Below are 19,617 nucleotides of genomic sequence, written 5' to 3' on the forward strand. Positions count from 1 at the left end.
GAAACATTGTGAAGGGAACCATAAGGGATTGCTAACAATCTCAGGTTGCAGCAGAGCTGCAGCTTTGCCATAAAATGCCTATCTGGCAAATCTGCAGTGGGTACATTTTAAAATAAGTACATTTTCTTACTTTTTGCAGAAAACACAGATGTTTTCTGATGTGGTGAAACAGTTAAGAGATTGCACTCAAAATAAGGGAGTTCTTCCTTGGAATCTCACTTCTGCCAAGAGGAAAGCTGCTCACTCTCTCCGCTTTCACCTCACAACTGCAATATGAGATGAATGAAACTAGCCTACCTTATAAAATTGTTATAAGGAAGTCAAATACTGTAAGTAGCAGTAATAGGATGCCAGGCTTTGAAATAAAAGTGTTTATTTTGTCCAACTTAGAAAGGAATGAGTACTTTGCTCTTCCTCTCATTTGCAAGTTTTCCATTTTCTGAAGCTTGCAGAAGGCAGGGAGGGAAGCACCTGTCATCATCCGAGAGTCTTCCTTACCATAAAACAATAGATACTGTTGAAGGCTGCATGCCAATTGAAACAGTGCAGATGCTGAATCCATGCGGGATCTAATAAATCAAGTCTTTGGTAAGCAGCCTTTTGTAAGTAATAAATCAAAGGTAAGCAACCCATTCTTACGGCAGACCTGTAGCCTCCTGTCTCTGTGATCATGGCAGGATTAGTACCTTTGCTTTGCCACAGGTGAGTTCTTGGTTTTTGTCAGCAGCGCCTGCTGTTAATCAAATGAAGATATTATTTTCACCCAACAGTATCAAGCTATGTTGATAAAGCAACAAGCACAGAGCCCATTCTGCAACGTGGGTTGTTTGTCCTGCACTGTGATATTTCTCTTGTTAGGGTTGTCTTTCCTTTGGCCACGTATGCTTCCCACATATTTAAATCAAAATCTGAGTATTAAGCAACACTCATCATTGGCACATAAGCTTATTAACTGAAGAGTAATTAGAATGTCACTGAAGGATTACAGGAAAGCACACAAGCGGGTGTCACAAATGTTTACTTCTGCACACCACATTGTTTGCTCACAGATAATAGCTCGCCTCAAAGCAAACAATTTCCTCTTCAGCATTATAGGCAGGACAGGGTGGAGGACCAGCTTCACCAATTAGTCCATCTTTGAATATTGAAGAGCCATGTTGTTCTTAAAAGGAGACTTTGTAGCCAGAATGCATTGCAGGTCATAAAAACTTGTTGTGTTTGAGCACAGCACCCAAGAGCCCTACACCTGCCAGAGAGAGATTCCTCTGGAATCTTGACGGCTTGGGTGTCTGAATCCTTCACAAAGGCCAAATACTGTTAATTTTGTTTATACCACCTGTATCCCCCCCCCATGGTCTTGTAAAACTTAGATCAGCAGCTTAGGTGAAACAGCAATCCTGTGAGGTAGATTAGACCACAAAGGAACCGATTATCACCTTAAGACACCTCTGTCTGTGAAGTTCAGAATCTTTGGGAGGCGTCCTGTCCTATAGGAATGGTCAACCCCCCTGGAAATGTTTGAATTGAAGGGTGACGTAGAAATGTTACATAGATGTCCTGGTGTAGCAACAAAACTGCCAGCACATTTGCAAAGCTAAGCAGGGTCTGGTCTGGTTTCAAACTGGATGCGTGTTCTGATTCCTGCCTTGCAGGGGCTTGGCCCTGGCAGCCTTCAAGATCCCTCCCAACTCTACAGTTGGAACTCCCAGGCCTCAGCATGGTCAGCTGCAAAGAGCCTCCCATGTGGTGGGGTCCTCTCATGGGCCTCTGAACGGCCTCTGGGAGAAGCAGGGTGTTGCACTCGAGGAATTTTTCATCTGATCCAGCAGGGATCTTCTGATGTTCTTGTTAGACTAATCAAAGGCAATGCTCTCCTTTACACGGTTAGCAGTCATCCTGACCCCACAATCATATAGCATTACAAAGAATTTCGCATAACAGCTTTCTTTCTGTGTTTTGAAGGGGGAAATTTTTAAAGCCAATTTACTAACTTCTTTATAGTCTGAGGTGATGTAATGAGGGTTTAATCCTCAAAAGGAAAGTGCCCATTGTCTTCCTCATACATACTTATTCTCTTATATTTTACTGCTAGTAACATAACCAAATCAAGTCTTAATTGTAACTACTTCGCTTGTGCAAAACAGATCAATCCGTTCCATCAAGAATGTCACCCGGCAAAGCAGTCAAGTCTAATTGATTCTGCAGGCTGCACAAGGGCCATTATAGCATTTTTCGTAAGAGAGTCTGAATCAATACAACAAGCCCCTCCTGAAAAATGTGTGTCCAGCCAGCAAGATCACTTTATTCCGTTGTCATCATAGGAGCTTCCAGGAGCTGGCTTACCATGAGGAATACCTAGTGTGTGTGGGGGGGGGGGATAGGAGAGAAAGGACACGATCCAGTCGTCGAGGCCACTGAATATTAGTCCAGGGTTCAGAGGCATGGCAGGCAGAAAAAGCAGAAAAAGCAAGGAGCTATTTGCCCATTTGCATGGTTCCCCCTCCTTGCCCCACTGAAATAAACTTTGTGCACAGCGTGATTTTGGTGGCCAGTGAAGAATCGAGTTCCACATGTACACTTCAATCTGTTTTTAGAGATCAGGAAATATCTGGCTGAAAACAACCAGCGGGTGGCTGGTGATCTATGTCTGTGATAGAGCTCCACATCCCACTAACCTGTTGCATAAAGCTTTGCTTCTGGCTAAGGGTGCTATTCTTAAGATTGTAATCACCTTTATCATGCTTAAGCAACCTTAACATATCAACCTTTCAGCTGCTATTGCTATAAGTATGACAGAGTGCTTTCAAAAAACCAACAAAAAAATCTCTGTATAAAAAAAATAGATGTCAAGGAGACATTCAGGCTTAACTTCCCTGATGTGCTAGTTTTCTAGATGCATGATAAGGATAAGGTCTAAAAGAAAGGGAGTGGAACTGAGAGTGAGGAAAGCAGAATAAAATAAAGCATAGAAAAGTGGTACATGAAGAATCTCTGTAGGGAAGAGCACTTTAAAGATCAAATCAGTGTAAATAAGTTATAAGAATAAATATTATCTTCAACTTTCTCATTCCAAAAGCTTATGAATAAATCCCAGTGCTCTATAAACTTATTCTCTTGTTGATTTCTGACTCCTTTTAATATATATTACTACTTGCCCTGGGTAGCAGCAGGCATGCAACGTTCATGGCAATTGAATGGAAAACACAGAAATTACAGGCATCGAAAAAGGAACTGGAGGTTCCATTGCCACAGGAAATTTAAACTAATGAAACAGGAAGAATGAAGAATGTCTGATATAATAATGTCTGAATTAATAATCAAAGAAATACAACATGAACCAATGAATGAGGTTGTCCATAATGACAATGAATGGAACAATGAAACAAAATACATTTATTGCACACATCCACTCCCAGGTTCATGCAGATTTTGAAGGAGTCCCTTCTGTAATAATCCTGTGCCCCTCACATCATGGGTGTTCTTTGGACATCTGGATATATAGCAATCTCCAGTTCTGTAAATGTGATCATTTTAGTATGACCAGGTTCTTTATTCACCACACAATTCAGGCCAGATGACCTGTTTGCAGAAGTCCCTTCTGCTTAGTTATGCCAAACGCAGCCCACCCCCAATTTGTGGTGGCTCAGCAGGAGCTCAGGGCATCTTGTCTTTGCTGCCTGCATGGGATTGTCCACATGGGGGCAGGGGGACTGTCCAGGGGCTGGCAGGCTAGAACTCACTGTTACTTGACTGCATTTGACTTAGTGGGTCATCATTTGTGCAGATGATGAAGAAATCATTGAAAAGAGTACATTGTGGACAAATACTACTGTATGGTCCAAAACTTGCTTTTGCACTATATAATTTTAGTAAACTTTTTCAAAACTTATTCAGGTTTTCTCCTCTCTCGTTCTTGCACAGATTCTATCTGCACATATCGGCAATAGAATTGCTTCCTATGGGACAGCTTTGATTAAACTCTGACTTAATGATCCATATTTTAAATCAGAAATCCTTTAGTGACTTGCATGATCAAGGTATTAATATTTTGACCAAAATTATTAACTCCCAAGCAGCTTAAACAGCACTTCTGCCAAGACCAAATGTGCTCTGGTGAAGTGATTCAATCATTATAGCAATGGATCTGAAAATCCTTGTGGGCTGGGAATGCAGGAAGGTTAGCTCAAAGTAAACCATGAGCCCCAATTTCAGCTGACATTTGATCACTGACACACCTTACAGTGGCATCTTATGGAGTCCGAGGTAGGCAAATCAAGCCAAGGAAAGAGATAATGGAGCCAGTTTTGCTGGGGGAGCCAAGCCTTTTCATTTCAAAATGCTGTGATGATATGATCTATGATCACCAAGCATGGTGAATGGGGCTTTCTGTTCCAACACAGCAGGTCTGTATTTTTCCTTTAAACTGGTTTTTATTTCTCTGCTCTTTTCAGCTTCTGTAAATACCAACACTGCATAAAAACTGGAAGCTTCAACAGAGCAAAGTGTAACTCTGGTTCCTCGAGTGATGTCAGTGCAGACATAATTATCATCTTTAACTGAGATAGACTTTTAGATTAAAAGATTTAAGAAAAGGTATTCAAAGCATCCTGCCTATGCATTTCACAGTAGCATGGTTAGCCTTGAGAAAGACAGAAATTTTGCACCAGGCCCACTTTGAGTCCCACCTTCCAGTGGTGTGTAATCCCTGGAAGAGTGAATAATGTGACACACACACACACCTGCAAAAATAGATTAGCTTCCTCTGCTTTGCCCCTTTCTTCTCTGATTCTGATGTGGTATCTATGCCCTGTTATTTAGAAATAACCAAATATTGCCACAGTTTTTCAAGGGATAATATGTTGAAGAGGCACCCATGGTTAATTTTAATGCGATTCCACATGGTTCATTTCGGGCTTCCTCTGTGTGTGTCAGGGAACTGCCAACGGAGCAGGAGGAGGTGAGAGGGCTCCCGGATGATGGTGGAGAGGGTCCCAGTAGGAGGAGGGATAGCCCATACGCTGGGGAAGGAAATCAGCGTTAACACCAGTGGAGAAGGGGAGGAGATAGAGGAAGCGGGGAGTTGGCTCCAGGACTCTTCACAGGAGACAAGCGGAGAGGGGACAAGTGCTCCGTTGCCCACACCCACAGTGCGCAAAAAACTTTCGCGCAGGCAATGGGGGAGGAGACTGGGCGTCAAGCAGCTTTTATGTTGGAAAAGGTTTAAGAAACGCCCACTGACGGATTCTGCCAGCGACTGAGGCAGCCACGAGATAGAGGCTGCTCTGTCAGAAAGGGTTCAACCATGCAAGATAGCCACGAGTAAAGGCAACTTACGCACAAGCAATCCCTAGAACCATTACAGTGTGGGACTGAAGAGCCTTGCAGTGCGTAGCCCAAAACTGACCTGCAGATGGGGCAGAATTGCATCCACGTCTTGGATCCCATGGAGACCCACAGGAGAAAGCTGTCCCCTCGGCCCTTAAAAGGTGAGGAGGCTTCATAAGGCTTCACCCTTCAGAGTTTGGGGGCATTTTGCTGTGCAAGCTTCTCTCCTGTCCACCCTCAGATTAGAGCCTTCACTGGGCAATCTGGCTGAGAGGGCCAGAAAGAAATCTTTTCTCTCAGTCTGATTGGCCCTTGCTTGGGAGTTTTCACCCTTCCCCTCAGTGAAACTTATGGCTTTCCTCTGTTAGGCAAAATAACATTTTGTACATTCAAGGGTGGAAATGGCACTGGGCAGGATCAACACAGAAAGGGGGAGCTCACAAGGGACTTGAAGGGTCTCTGCCTGGCTGGAATCCTCATCTGGGGTGCAAATGAGACCTTGCAAGCTTGGCCTGCACCATGGCAAGGTTCAACCCTGGCCAATTTCCACAGAAGGGATTTGGTGTGGTCCTACCCCAGCAGATCCCAGAATATAATTATTAATGAATCTGAAATCAAATAATGAATATTTTAATGAGTATAATAAATGAATTTTTCACAATCTGCAAAATAATTGTTAATAGTCTTTCGGATCTCTTAGTCATCACTTTCATCGCTGTCACTACCGTATGCGTCCTCTTCTTCACTTTCTAAGCCTTCTTCAATAACCACATCAAGGTACTCAGGGCACATGGGTCCTTCAGACCACTGAGTTTTGTAATTCCTATGACATCAATACCACCCATGTTTCACCGGATCAATTCCATGGTATGGGTTTTGCTGGTTAGCTTTCTTCCATATTAGTGCAACAGCATTGCTTCTTTTTAACTTTTCACAAATAGCAGCTCTTGGCGGGGGAAGAAATGTGGCATCAATGCATTGAATATTCTGTAAAGGTTGTCGCTCCAGTCTCGGAGCACATTCTATTTTGAAAAAACTATATCTTGCTTGTGTGACTGATGTGCAAACAGACTGTCCAAACAGGGAACACACGTATTGCTCAGCACCAGTAAATAACTCCCTTGTGAGTTCCACTTCCTCTCCTACACTTGCAAGAAACTTCATATGTGCTGTACTATTGCACATTATCCTGAAAGGTTTAATCTTTCCTTGTCTAGCAAAAGCTGCAGTAAAGTCCAATCTAGTAAATGCATGGAAGCCGGGTAGTGTCATAGAATCATAGAGTTGGAAGAGACCACAAGGGCCATCGAGTCCAACCCCCTGCCAAGCAGGAAACACCATCAGAGCACTCCTGACATATGGTTGTCAAGCCTCTGCTTAAAGACCTCCAAAGAAGGAGACTCCACCACACTCCTTGGTAGCAAATTCCACTGTCGAACAGCTCTTACTGTCAGGAAGTTCTTCCTAATGTTTAGGTGGAATCTTCTTTCTTGTAGTTTGGATCCATTGCTCCGTGTCCGCTTCTTTGGAGCAGCGAAAACAACCTTTCTCCCTCCTCTATGTGACATCCTTTTATATATTTGAACATGGCTATCATATCACCTGCTTGCAGGGCAGCAGCTGAAGAAGGAGCAAAAAGGGTTTTCTTGTGTGTGTGTTTCTTTGTGGCCGATTAGCTGCTCTCCCTGTGCAAAGGTCAGAGGGGGCAGGGTTTCTGTTGAGGCAGGTGATTAGCTGTGGGAGGAGCTGTGGGAGGAGCTTATCAGAGCTTGCAGGGCAGCGGCGCGCACAGTTTGATCCATCTTTTAGATTTAGGGGAGCTAGTCTCAAACGTTTGTTGGGGGAGACCTAGGTTTTTTTGGTGGGGAGTTATTTGTCCTGTCTTCACGCTTTTTATGATGGAGGACCGCTGTAGCCACCCCCAACGACACATTCTCAAGATGGAGGGGGAGGGAACAGCTGCAGTCGCCTGCGGTTCCTGCGCAATGTTTGCCATCTTGCCAAAGGTTGCAGGCAGCTTTACCTGCAGCAATTGCATGTTGATTGCCCTCTTAGAAGACAAAGTCCAGCAACTGGAGGAACGTGTAGCTACGCTCCAAAGAATTAGAGAGCTGGAGCTCTTCTTGGAAGCAACAGAGCACACCGTCTCCACCAAGGTGGAGACAGTGGACTCCCCTGAGAAGGAGGCTAGTTCACCAACACAGGAGCCAGATATATGGAGAAACGTGACTCAAAGAAGTAGGAGGCCCAGGGTTCGCTCTGATTGTTTAGAAATACACAATCGCTTTGAAGTCCTCTCCCCTAGCATGGAAGACGAAGAACAGACTCCATTTGAGGATCTCTCCCTCATTACAGTCAATCAGGTATATGAAGATGAGCAGCAAAGTCAGTCCTCAGGGAATGTGCAGGCGACCTTGGAACGGACAGCTCATGGAAGAACCCCGACCAAACCTAAGAGGAGGCGTGTAGTGGTGATAGGGGATTCCCTACTGAGGGGAACAGAAGCAGTGATCTGTGGGCCTGACAAGATGTCTCGGGAAGTGTGCTGTCTCCCCGGGGCTAAGATCCAAGATGTAACTGAACGACTGCAAGGAATCATAAAACCCACTGACAAATACCCCTTCCTCTTGGTTCATGTGGGAATCAATGACACTGCAAGCAATAGCCTCCAGAAGATCAAAAGAGACTACGAGGCTCTGGGCAGGAAATTGAAGCAATTAAATGCACAAATTGTCATCTCATCTGTCCTCCCAGTTGAACAACGTGGCCTAGGGAGAGAGGGAAAAATAGTGGAAGTGAACAGCTGGCTTCGCAAATGGTGTAAACAGGAACGGTTTGGATTCTTAGATCACGGACTGCAGTTTCTTGAAGATGGACTTCTGGCAAGCGATGGGCTGCACCTCACAACAGTTGGGAGGAATATTTTTGCCAAAAATCTCAGAAACCTCATCAGGAGGGCTTTAAACTGAGTAATGTGGGGGAGGGAGACAGTGCTCCTGAAGGTAGGTGTCTATCAATTGATGAAGATGACCATCCAAATTTTATAGACCAAATGGAGCAAACAGCACGCAGACCTAGTGATGGGAGGAAAAAATCCTTAAATAAGAGACACGGGGGAATGATTAATGGACTTCAATGTCTGTACACTAATGCGCAAAGCATGGGAAATAAACAAGATGAGCTTGAGCTCTTGGTACAGCAAACTAAATATGACATAATAGGCATCACTGAAACCTGGTGGGATAAGTCCCACGATTGGAATGTAATAATGGAGGGATACAATCTATTTCAGAGAAACAGACCAGACCAGACAAGAAAGGAGGAGGAGTGGCGTTATATGTCAGGGATGTGTATACCTGTGAAGAGATCCAAGATTTAGAACCTCAAAGCCAAAGTGAGAGCATTTGGGTCAAAATTAAGGGAGAGAAGAATAACAGTGACCTCATTGTGGGAGTTTACTATAGATCCCCAAGCCAAACGGAGGTCATAGATGATGCCTTCCTGGAACAGATGGCCAAGCATGCAAAAGGAAGGGAGATAGTAGTAATGGGGGACTTCAATTACCCGGATATTTGTTGGATGTCAAACTCAGCCAAGAGCATAAGGTCAAACAGATTCCTCACTGGCCTTGCAGACAACTTCATTGTCCAGAAAGTGGAAGAAGCAACAAGAGGAACAGCCATTTTAGATCTGGTCCTAACCAATGTTGATGACCTGGTTAGTGGGGTAGAAGTGGAAGGATCATTAGGCGCGAGTCATCATGCTCTTCTGAAGTTTACTATACAGCGGAAAGGAGCAGCCAAGCATACTAGGGCTCAATTTCTTGACTTTAAGAAAGCCGACTTCATAAAACTTAGGGAAGTGCTGGGTGAGATCCCATGGACAGTAATACTAAAAGGAAAGGGAGTTCATGATGGCTAGGAGTTTGTTAAGAGGGAGATAGTAAAAGCACAACTTCAGGCATTACCAATGAGATGGAAACATGGAAGGTGCCTAAAGAAGCCAGGGTGGCTATCTAAAGAACTTTTAACTGAGTTAAGATTAAAAAGGATGTGTACAAAAAATGGAAAAGGGGGGAAACCACCAAAGAGGAATTCAAACAAATAGCCAGCACGTGTAGACACAAAGTCAGAAAAGCTAAAGCACAGAATGAACTCAGGCTTGCTAGAGAGGTTAAAAGCAACAAAAAAGGCTTTTATGGGTATGTTTGTAGCAAAAGGAAGAACAAAGAAACAGTGGGGTCACTCAGAGGAGAAGATGGTGAAACGCAAACAGGGGACACAGAAAGGGCTGAACTCGTCAATGTTGGCTTTTTGCAGTATGGTAGTGCTGCAGAGAGCTTGCTGGGGAGACCATGCATTAAAAAGGGACTCAAAAATAACTTAAACAAGGTTTTAATTACAAAAACAAAAACTCCTTTTACACTAAATACATTAACAAACAAACATGACCCAACCACCAACCCATCCCCCAGGGTAATGGCAGAGCTAGGTGCTGCTCCTTATTTACTACACCCAATTCCTAACACAGCTTAATCAATGCAACTCAGCAGCACCTGCTATGTTTCACAACTGTAAAGCTGGATCTCGTTATTTTGCTCTGGCTCTTGCTCTGGCCCCTTAAAGATATACACATCGGGTGAAACAATGATGAACCTTTACATTTAAAGAAACAATTCAACACTCAATGCCTTCTTTGCCTCAGTCTTCTCCGATAAAGAAAACAATGCCCGACCTGAAGAATTTGGAGCAAATGATTCAGCAGAGGAAACACAGCCCAGAATAACTAAGGAGATAGTACAAGAATACTTGGCTAGTTTAGATGTATTCAAGTCTCCAGGGCCAGATGAACTGCATCCAAGAGTATTAAAAGAACTGGCAGATGTGATCTCAGAACCACTGGCAGTCATCTTTGAGAATTCCTGGAGAACAGGCGAAGTCCCGGCAGACTGGAGGAGGGCAAATGTTGTCCCTATTTTCAAAAAGGGGAAAAGAGAGGACCCATATAATTACCGCCCAGTCAGTCTGACATCAATACCAGGGAAGATTCTGGAGCAGATCATTAAGCAAACAGTCTATGAGCACCTAGAGAGGAATGCTGTGATCACCAATAGTCAGCATGGATTTCTGAAAAATAAGTCATGTCAGACTAACCTGATCTCGTTTTTTGACAGAATTACAAGCCTGGTAGATGAAGGGAACGCAGTGGATGCAGCCTACCTTGATTTCAGCAAGGCATTTGACAAGGTACCCCATGATATTCTTGTAAAGAAGCTGGTAAAATGCGGTCTTGACTATGCTACCACTCAGTGGATTTGTAACTGGCTGACTGACCGAACCCAAAGGGTGCTCATCAATGGTTCCTCTTCATCCTGGAGTGACTAGTGGGGTGCCACAGGGTTCTGTCTTGGGCCCGGTCTTATTCAACATCTTTATCAAAGACTTGGATGATGGACTCAAGGGCATCCTGATCAAATTTGCAGATGACACCAAACCCCAGAGGACAGGATCACACTTCAAAACGACCTTGACGGATTAGAAAACAAACAAGATGAATTTTAACAGGGAGAAATGTAAAGTATTGCACTTGGGCAAAAAAAATGAGAGGCACAAATACAAGGTGGGTGACACCTGGCTTGAGAGCAGTACATGTGAAAAGGATCTAGGAGTCTTGGTTGACCACAAACTTGACATGAGCCAACAGTGTGACACGGCAGCTAAACAAGCCAATGCAATTCTGGGCTTCATCAATAGGAGTATAGCATCTAGATCAAGGGAAGTAATAGTGCCACTGTATTATGCTCTGGTCAGACCTCACCTTGAGTACTGTGTGCAGTTCTGGGCACCACAGTTCAAGAAGGACACTGACAAACTGGAACGTGTCCAGAGGAGGGCAACCAAAATGGTCAAAGCCCTGGAAACAATGCCTTATGAGGAACGGCTAAGGGAGCTGGGCATGTTTAGCCTGGAGAAGAGGAGGTTAAGGGGTGATATGATAGCCATGTTCAAATATATAAAAGGATGTCACATAGAGGAGGGAGAAAGGTTGTTTTCTGCTGCTCCAGAGAAGCGGACACGGAGCAATGGATCCAAACTACAAGAAAGAAGTTTCCACCTAAACATTAGGAAGAACTTTCTGACAGTAAGAGCTGTTCGACAGTGGAATTTTCTGCCAAGGAGTGTGGTGGAGTCTCCTTCTTTGGAGGTCTTTAAGCAGAGGCCTGACAACCATATGTCAGGAGTGCTCTGATGGTGTTTCCTGCTTGGCAGGGGGTTGGACTCGATGGCCCTTGTGGTCTCTTCCAACTCTATGATTCTAGAATCATATTCTATTCTATGATTCCTCTTCTCCAGGCTAAACATGCCATATCCATATCCAAATCGTGTCATATCCAAATCGTTACGAAGTTCTTCTGTAATATTGGTAACATCTATAAAACGTCTTGTGTTATTTGTCACTAATCCACTTTCCATCCACACATTACAGTTCTGGAAGTGCCTTTGATGGTACACGAGCAAAACAAGAATGTCCGTGTCATTGGCTCGAACCACAATTTTTCTTTTTGAATTTTTCTTTTTGAGTTGCTGAGCCAAGTATTTGATATGGGAAATTATGTGCGTATCAGCTTCCTGATGATGACACTTAAGTTCAGGAATTTGTATGCAGTTCTGTCTTTTGTATTGATATCCAATACAAAAGACAGAACTGCATACAAATTCCTGAACTTAAGTGTCATCATCAGGAAGCTGATACGCACATAATTTCCCATATCAAATACTTGGCTCAGCAACTCAAAGAATGTCTGTGTCATTGGACATCATGTATCTATTGATATCATGTATCTTCCGGGACGCGGGTGGCGCTGTGGGTTAAAGCCTCAGCGCCTAGGGCTTGCCGATCAAGAGGTCGGCGGTTCGAATCCCCGTGGCGGGGTGCGCTCCCGTTGTTCGGTCCCAGCGCCTGCCAACCTAGCAGTTCGAAAGCACTCTCAGGTGCAAGTAGATAAATAGGGACCGCTTACCAGCGGGAAGGTAAACGGCGTTTCCGTGTGCGGCTCTGGCTTGCCAGAGCAGCGATGTCACGCTGGCCACGTGACCCGGAAGTGTCTTCGGACAGCGCTGGCCCTCGGCCTCTTTGAGTGAGATGGGCGCACAACCCTAGAGTCTGTCAAGACTGGCCTGTACGGGCAGGGGTACCTTTACCTTTACATGTATCTTCAATAGCAACAGAAAGTGTTCTTTCACCTGGAAACTTTATGTACTTTTTCCATTCATTGCAAAAGAAAGCAACAAGAGAAGGACTTAAATGAATTGTTCTGCAAGACTTCTTGAGGTTGTTTTTGGTTTTGGTTTTTAAGTTTTCTATTCTGGTCCTGTCAATATTATGTTGCCCAATAATGTTGGCCAATAGCGATTGTCATGTTCAATATCTTTTATGCTAGGTGTCACGTATGTATCGCAAATCAGGTGAAACTCTTGGGTGGATGTGCTGCAAATGTTTTCTAGTAGTTTGTATGCTACATCTCCATAGGTTGTAGGAAACTTCATGCTATGTACCATAAACATTGCATCATATATAACAGGGCATGGATTTTCTTTACTTGAGTTTTGATACTCTTCTAATTTATGCATAAGTTTTATTGGTTTTATTCAGAGATCCTCCAATTTGGCCCAAAGGCAGGGGAACTGGTGTAAATGGAAATTCAATCACTTTTCCAATGTCCCATTGATGAACTGCTGCAAGATAAAGGAGTCTTCTAAAGAGATCTCTTGTGCATTTAATAGCCTCAAACTTTGACTCTTGGTAGGTTTTGAGCTAAAATGCTTGAACAGTTTTTAACAATGTTTTTTGTTATTGGTTTCTCCATAATTTTAGGATCCACTGCATACAAACCTTTAAACATTTCAAATGCAGATTGTCCTTTTTCATAAGTTTGTATTAATCCATCGGCCAGCTGAGCCATAATAGCTTGTCCAGTACATTATGAGAGGAGTATTTGGCTCAATGTCATTAAAAGGATTCATAAAATTGTCCATTTTACTCATGATTTCAAGAACATCCTTGTTGTCTCTGTTTATCCTAGGGACTTGAAGTTCTGCTTTTGTATCTTTAACATTTAATAATCCACTTAACTCCATCAAATGAGTCAGTTTTGCTCCTGATATACCTTCTTTTCATCCATCTTGCTTTGGTGGAATCGGAATTAGCAAATGCTATGATGCCACCAAACCTTGATGCAGCGTCTTTATTTACTGTTTGTTCTAATGCCATGTCCACAGGGACATGAGAAAAAGAGCGGCTTGAGTGCTTGATAGATAATCCTCCATTAGAAAGAGCTCTTTTTGCCGCTGGACATATCTCTTCGATGTTAAGAAGGTTTAGGAGGTATACAGTCATCCAACAAACATATTTGGGTCTGTTACAGGCAAAGAAAATGGGACACATTTTTTCTAAGGCCTGTGTATACATGTCAACATTGCAGGTTGTGTATGCTCTGCAGGAAAAACTGTAAATTCCACAAAATCTATATACTTTTGGAATAATTGTGCTGTTTTACCATGCAAGCCTTTTCTTGTTTTATCTATGAAAATCTTATATTCAGCTTACAACTGCATTAGGTCAGGCTCAATCAAAATTTATAATAGTCAAATATAATAGTCTAAGCTAAGTGTTTCAGTAAATGAATACATTTTACTCATTTGTTTTGTGCTCATTTTTTAGTTACACTGAATGACGTGTGGGTTAAAAATACATTTCTGGAGTTCTAAACTAAAAAACAGTAAAAGCTTACATGTTATGTAAACTATTGATATAACAAGCTTTTTATTATTAAATTATCTTGATTTTTTTAAAAAAAATTAAGCCTCTACGACAGATCATTGATAAGTTACAACCGTTTCAATGCCTTGAAGTAAAAATGACATGGCGGCCATATTGATTATGTTATATTTCATACCCCCACTACGGATATTTACTAAGACTGCCATATTTTGTTTGTATAGGTAGTAGGCTTTCAAAAAAACAACACCATGACACTTTTGCCATTCAAAGGTAAATAAAATCTGGTCTAGCTCTTGGACTAATGAGACATGTAACTGATCCACTATTGTTGGCCCTTCACCAAATGGCTGAATGAAGAAAAGGGGTGTACTGTTGCATACTTGTCAACTGCCCTGGAAAAAGCGGGACATCCCATTTCCCCCCAAAAGGCTACAGTGGCCATTTTGGGCGCCTTGTTCTTGCATGATTTCAGGCCAAGATCTCAGCCTCCCCCCCCCCCCAAGTACGCTTTTCTGGGTCCACAAACTTGTGTGAGTCACATAACTTGTGCAGGATTTCAGACTTAGACGATAGTGCCCTGGATTTGGGCTGCATTGTGTTGGAGAGTATGCTTGCAGTAGGCAGGTGCAGAATACTCTGTTGTTGTTTTTTTAAGAACTGCACTGGCATATTTAACAAATATATTCCTGCCAACCAAAGTGGAAGCCCTTGCCAGCAATTTTTTGTTGAGAGGAGGGAGGTGTTTGAGTTCAAAAATGCCTTGGTTGGCAAGCGTCTGGACCTCACACCTAGCTGGAATGTTTGCTGAAATAATGGGACCTTCAGAAAGGATTTGTAAGTATTAGTATTAGTATTTCTAGTCACCAAAAGGTGAAGACATGCCCTAATTTTATCATTAGTAACAGAGCCATAGAAATTGTGTATTCAGGTAGGTAGCCGTGTTGGTCTGACACAGTCGAAATAAATTAAAAAATTTAAAAAAATGTCCAGTAGCACCAAGTAAGGACTTCCGGGTTGGCGCTTCTGGCAATGGCGGATTCCCTCTGAGCGGGAGGAATCCGCTCCTTGGAAATTAGGGTCTGACCGCCACGGCAAGGCGGAGACCCATTAGAAACCACGGGCGGAAGAAGCTCGTGGACTTGGGATTCAGCTGGTACCTTTTGCGCCTCCCCTACTCGCGGGGAAACCCAGTTTCGGGGTTCCGGAGCGACGTGGGGTGAGCGGCGTGGTACATCGAATCAACCGCTTCTTTCAAGGAGTGAAGCCGCATTGCTGTTGCCAGAAAGCGTCGACTTTTTCCTGTGGACATTCGGACTCTAAATAACCACTTGTAAGTAAAACAGAAAATTGGATTTTTTAAACATCGTAATTTGGCATTGAAACAGGAAGGTCTAAACAGGAAGTCCGCCTTCCATTTTGTAAACAGATCAAAGCAAAGACGTCGTAAGCTAAAGCCTGGGAAAAGTATTTTGTAAAACATTAAACTTTCATCATTTAAGACATCGAACCCCCCTTGGAATCAGGAGAAGAGGGGGGAATTCTTTGTGGATTGTTTAAACCTGCAGGAGAGTGAGCGACGAGATAATTTACCACTGTTTCGAGCCTGGGATCGGGCTGTTAATAAGATTGACGATTTGAGAAAATTATTTACTGGGAATGGAATACATCCTGATGGACAGTTGAATAAGAGATATATATCCTTTTCATTGTTTCCTCTGCACTTAAAAAGGAGAAAGGTAACTGAAAGTTGAATGGTAACTTTGTTATTGGACCTGGATTTATAAGGACAGATACAAATAGAAATTGTTTCCTATAGAGGGAGCCTTTGAAACTGTTGTAACTGCAAAGTGGAATCAAGGAATTTTCCACTAAGAACTAAGGAGTGTGTGAAATAAGTGACCTTGGATAAGACCTTGGATAAGAATGGCAAAACAAGAAGTTCTAGTGAATGCATTTTACAAAATAAGTGCTCTGTTGGAACAACTACATGAGAAGACAGACTTGATGGTAAAGAAAATTGACAATTTGGGACAAAATATAACTGATTTGGAACAAAAAGTGAACATTTTTACAGGAATTACTCGGGAAGCGACTCAGGAACCCACTTTGAAATGGCAAGCTCTGGAGAAGATGATGGAACAAACTGCTTCTGTATCTCAAGAAACTCAAATGGAGGTTTTGGCCCCACAGAAACAATTTGATGGACATAAGCTGAAGTCAGAGGTGATGGAGAGTCAGATTTGGAGAGACGGTGTCCCGCTTGGACCGAAGAAGGCAAGATGGGTAGATTTCCCTATGGAGGGAGGTATTGGAGATGCGGAGCCCTTAAGCCTCAAAAAGTCTTTGGAGTATGTCCTGGAACATCTTTTGGACTACAGCTTCGAATATGGAGCATGGGCAAACTTGCTGAGACGGAATCAAGGAGCTGCTAAGATGGAAACCCTTTGGGACCTAATCTTTGGCATCAAAAGAAATCTGCAGACAGGACAGGGAGAAGAGTTAAGAGCCTCAGATAGAAGAGCACCAGGCTGATGGACTATATGGAACTGATAGAAAAGACTGACAAAATCCGAGACCAGGGAGAAGAGACGGTGGAAGAAGATTGGGAAAATTTTTTAAATTTTATTCAGAGAAATATAGCATAATTAAGGAATATTGGGAAATGGTGAAATGAAATTATATGACTTTAGTAGAAATATGATAAGGATTTAAGTATAGATAAATTTTAAGATGTTGATGGTAAGATAAGGTTAAAATAAATTAAGACAACTTAACGATAGAAAGCAGTGAAAGACGGAAAGGATTTGCTGATTTAATTATTAACTGGAATACAAAAATGGGAGGTGTGAGGAGGTCGAGGAAATAAGTCAATGAAAGATAAGCTTAAAGATCGGAGGAGTTTTTCTTTTCTTTTTTTTGTTTTTAATTGTGTTGGTGTTTTTTGTGTTTTGATGTATTGTGACTTTGTTTCTGCTCTTTATTATGTAATTTTGTATCTTTCTATCTTTCTTTTTTTCTTATCTCTTCTCTTTTCTCTCTTTCCCTCTTTTTTCTCTTTTCTATGTAATTCTTAAAAGTTCAATAAATATTACTTTTTTTAAAAAAAGTAAGTTTGTTCTGGGTATCAGCTTTTGTGTGCATGCACACTTCTTCAGATAGAAATTGTGTGATCTTTTTACAATTCTAAGGCTTCCCACAGTCTGAAACCTTAAAGCTGTCTCTCCTTCTCTGCCTGTCTGTGCCTCTCTCTGTCTTTTTTTCCTCTCTCTCTCTGATCACAAATATGCAAGATATTTACATTTTTCTATGGTTTAATCAATTCCATAATACACCGTAGCTTGTTGCAAGTGGTTAGAGGTTAATAGCAGTCATCTGAAAACATTTTTATGTGAGGATCTTCCCTGGGGAGCCTAGAGGCTTCCTTGAACCTCACTGTTATTTGTTCTTAAGAAACGGGTTAAAAACATTCATTTCTCCCAGATCCATTCCAAAATAAGTCTGGCAAACAATGTACCTGACTGTGCGCCACAGAGAATTAAATATAGGGAATCATAAATACTTTTAAAGTTTGCATGCGTGACTCACGCTCTGATGGCAAAAATCATTTCACCTCTTTGAAAAGGCTTTCATGGGAATAGAAGAATAGAGAGCTCAAATGACTTACTGTCTGGCATGTACCTTTGCTGATGACAAACAGAACTAGAACTGACAACACAAAACACAATTTGTGAGTTAAAATAAGCCCCATTTCCTATGTTTTTCTCTCATCTTATTGAGAACCACAGCCCTCGTTTTCAAAATTAGATGTGCAGCATCGTACATTTGATATTACTAGTACAATTATTGAAGACTCAAAATACTCTTTTAATATGGAGTGGTGAAGTTCAGAGGCAGTGGGACTGAGAAATCTCTGTTTGCACTTATATTTCCCTGGGACTCAGTATACGTGTAGCAGGAAAAAATGTGTAGATGGAAAAAGTAGCACCTTCCCCCTGGCTGCTTCCCCATGCAAATCACCCCCTCTCAAAACTTAGGTGCCTCTTTAAAAATAGTGTCACATCTGCGGCCACATTCACACAATAAATTTAATGTACGATGGTGCCACTTTAGACTGTCATGGCTTCCCCCAAAGGACCCCTGGATAGTTTGCTAAGAGTGCTGAGAGTTGTTAGGAGAACCCTCTTCTCTCAAAGCTACAATTTCCAGAATGGTTTGGCTCTCAATCCCTCTGTGCTTGCTGCCAGAGTTAGGCCTGCTCCAGAGGGTCCAGCTGAGGCCTGGCCAGCAGGCAGGAGCATGTTTTATCCGATTCCATTCCTTCATCAACTCTGGCACAATTGCCGACTGTCATCTATGTGGGGTTGCCTTTGGGAAGCGGCAACTAGTCCAAGGGCTGCAGCAGAATGGCCTACATTTAGGAGAATGGCATTTCCCAGGGCTCATGGAGCCTGAGAGGTGCAGCAGTGATCCAGCACATCAGGATGGGGTGGGGGGAAGCCCCTTATTCTCTCTTCCGGTCACTGCTTCTCCCATGGTTGCCACCCACATGGGTAATGCTGGATATAGGAGAGGAGGATGTCTGGGAAGTGGGAGGCATGTCTCTTCTTTGGCTTGCATTTTAAAGTGGATCTTTTCTAGTTTGAAACTGGTATTGAAGAGTGCCCAGCGTCACTTCCAAGCCTGCCTTGGAGACATTCACCAGCAAAAACAGTCCCATCACTTGTGGATATTGGTTTCCTTTCCACAAAAACCTTTTGACCACACAACTGATCATTCCCCTATGGATTTATTTAGACTCGCATCATTAACATTTGGTTACCAATATCACCTCTCAGTTCTGTTTGACCCTCTGGGGAATATGCAGCTTTAGAAAACAATGGAAAAGGAGATTGCTTCTGCATTTTGGAACCCTAAGACTTCACAACATGAGATTACTTCCAAAGGGTTTCAGAAGTTGCTGTATCAAACACCCTAGAAATGGATCCTGTTGATAATTCTTTCCAAGGGCAAAAATCCTCCCAGAGCATTTCAAGTCCCCCCTGCCCTGAATCCATATTTTCCGAATAAGCTCCAAAGTGGCATGTTTTGATTTTAAAAATGCTATTTGGAATTATATGCCTTTGTGGGTGTAGGTGTGGGGGTGTATGAACACACACACACACACCTCTAAGTCTCCCCTTTATGTATGGCCCACTAGTCTGCCGGACATTGACGGGCAACTGGTGGCAGCAAAGCCACCTGCCAAACTGGCTTCCTGCAACTTGCTTGACTTGGGTAAAAAAAAAAAAAAGAAGTAGAAACAAGAGAAGTATTCCCAGAACAGTGGAGACAATTGTCTTCCTCTGCCATTTTGCCTGAGCAACAATAAAATTTTGCTACAGGTTAAGTTCGGTTTTATCTCAGGGCACGTTTTGTAGGACGGTGACCATAGTGTGCGCAGGGTTGACCTACAGCCATGGAATTACAAAGCCCGAAAAATCCCGATGACCACAGGCCCAGGAAAAAAAAGAT

At 42.7% G+C, this 19,617-nt stretch overlaps 1 protein-coding gene across 2 annotated transcripts in view; it reads left to right on the top strand.

The window, feature by feature from the left end:
* Positions 1 to 19,617, top strand: part of LOC310675370 (uncharacterized protein) — a 728,507-nt gene that overhangs the window by 368,847 nt on the left and 340,043 nt on the right. The window contains exon 3 of one of the 2 annotated variants that reach the window (XR_014510076.1): positions 6,943 to 9,267. Coding sequence is in view for 1 of the 2 variants with exons in the window: in XM_083435886.1 (XP_083292012.1) it covers positions 7,221 to 8,294 (1,074 nt within the window). In the remaining variant the exon portion in view is untranslated. Of the gene's footprint in view, positions 1 to 6,942; positions 9,390 to 19,617 lie in introns of those variants that run through there. The other variant, XM_083435886.1, reaches the window with a different exon arrangement.

The sequence above is a fragment of the Podarcis tiliguerta genome (assembly GCF_965153285.1).
Source record: "Podarcis tiliguerta genome assembly, chromosome: 4".
Lineage (NCBI taxonomy): Eukaryota > Metazoa > Chordata > Lepidosauria > Squamata > Lacertidae > Podarcis > Podarcis tiliguerta.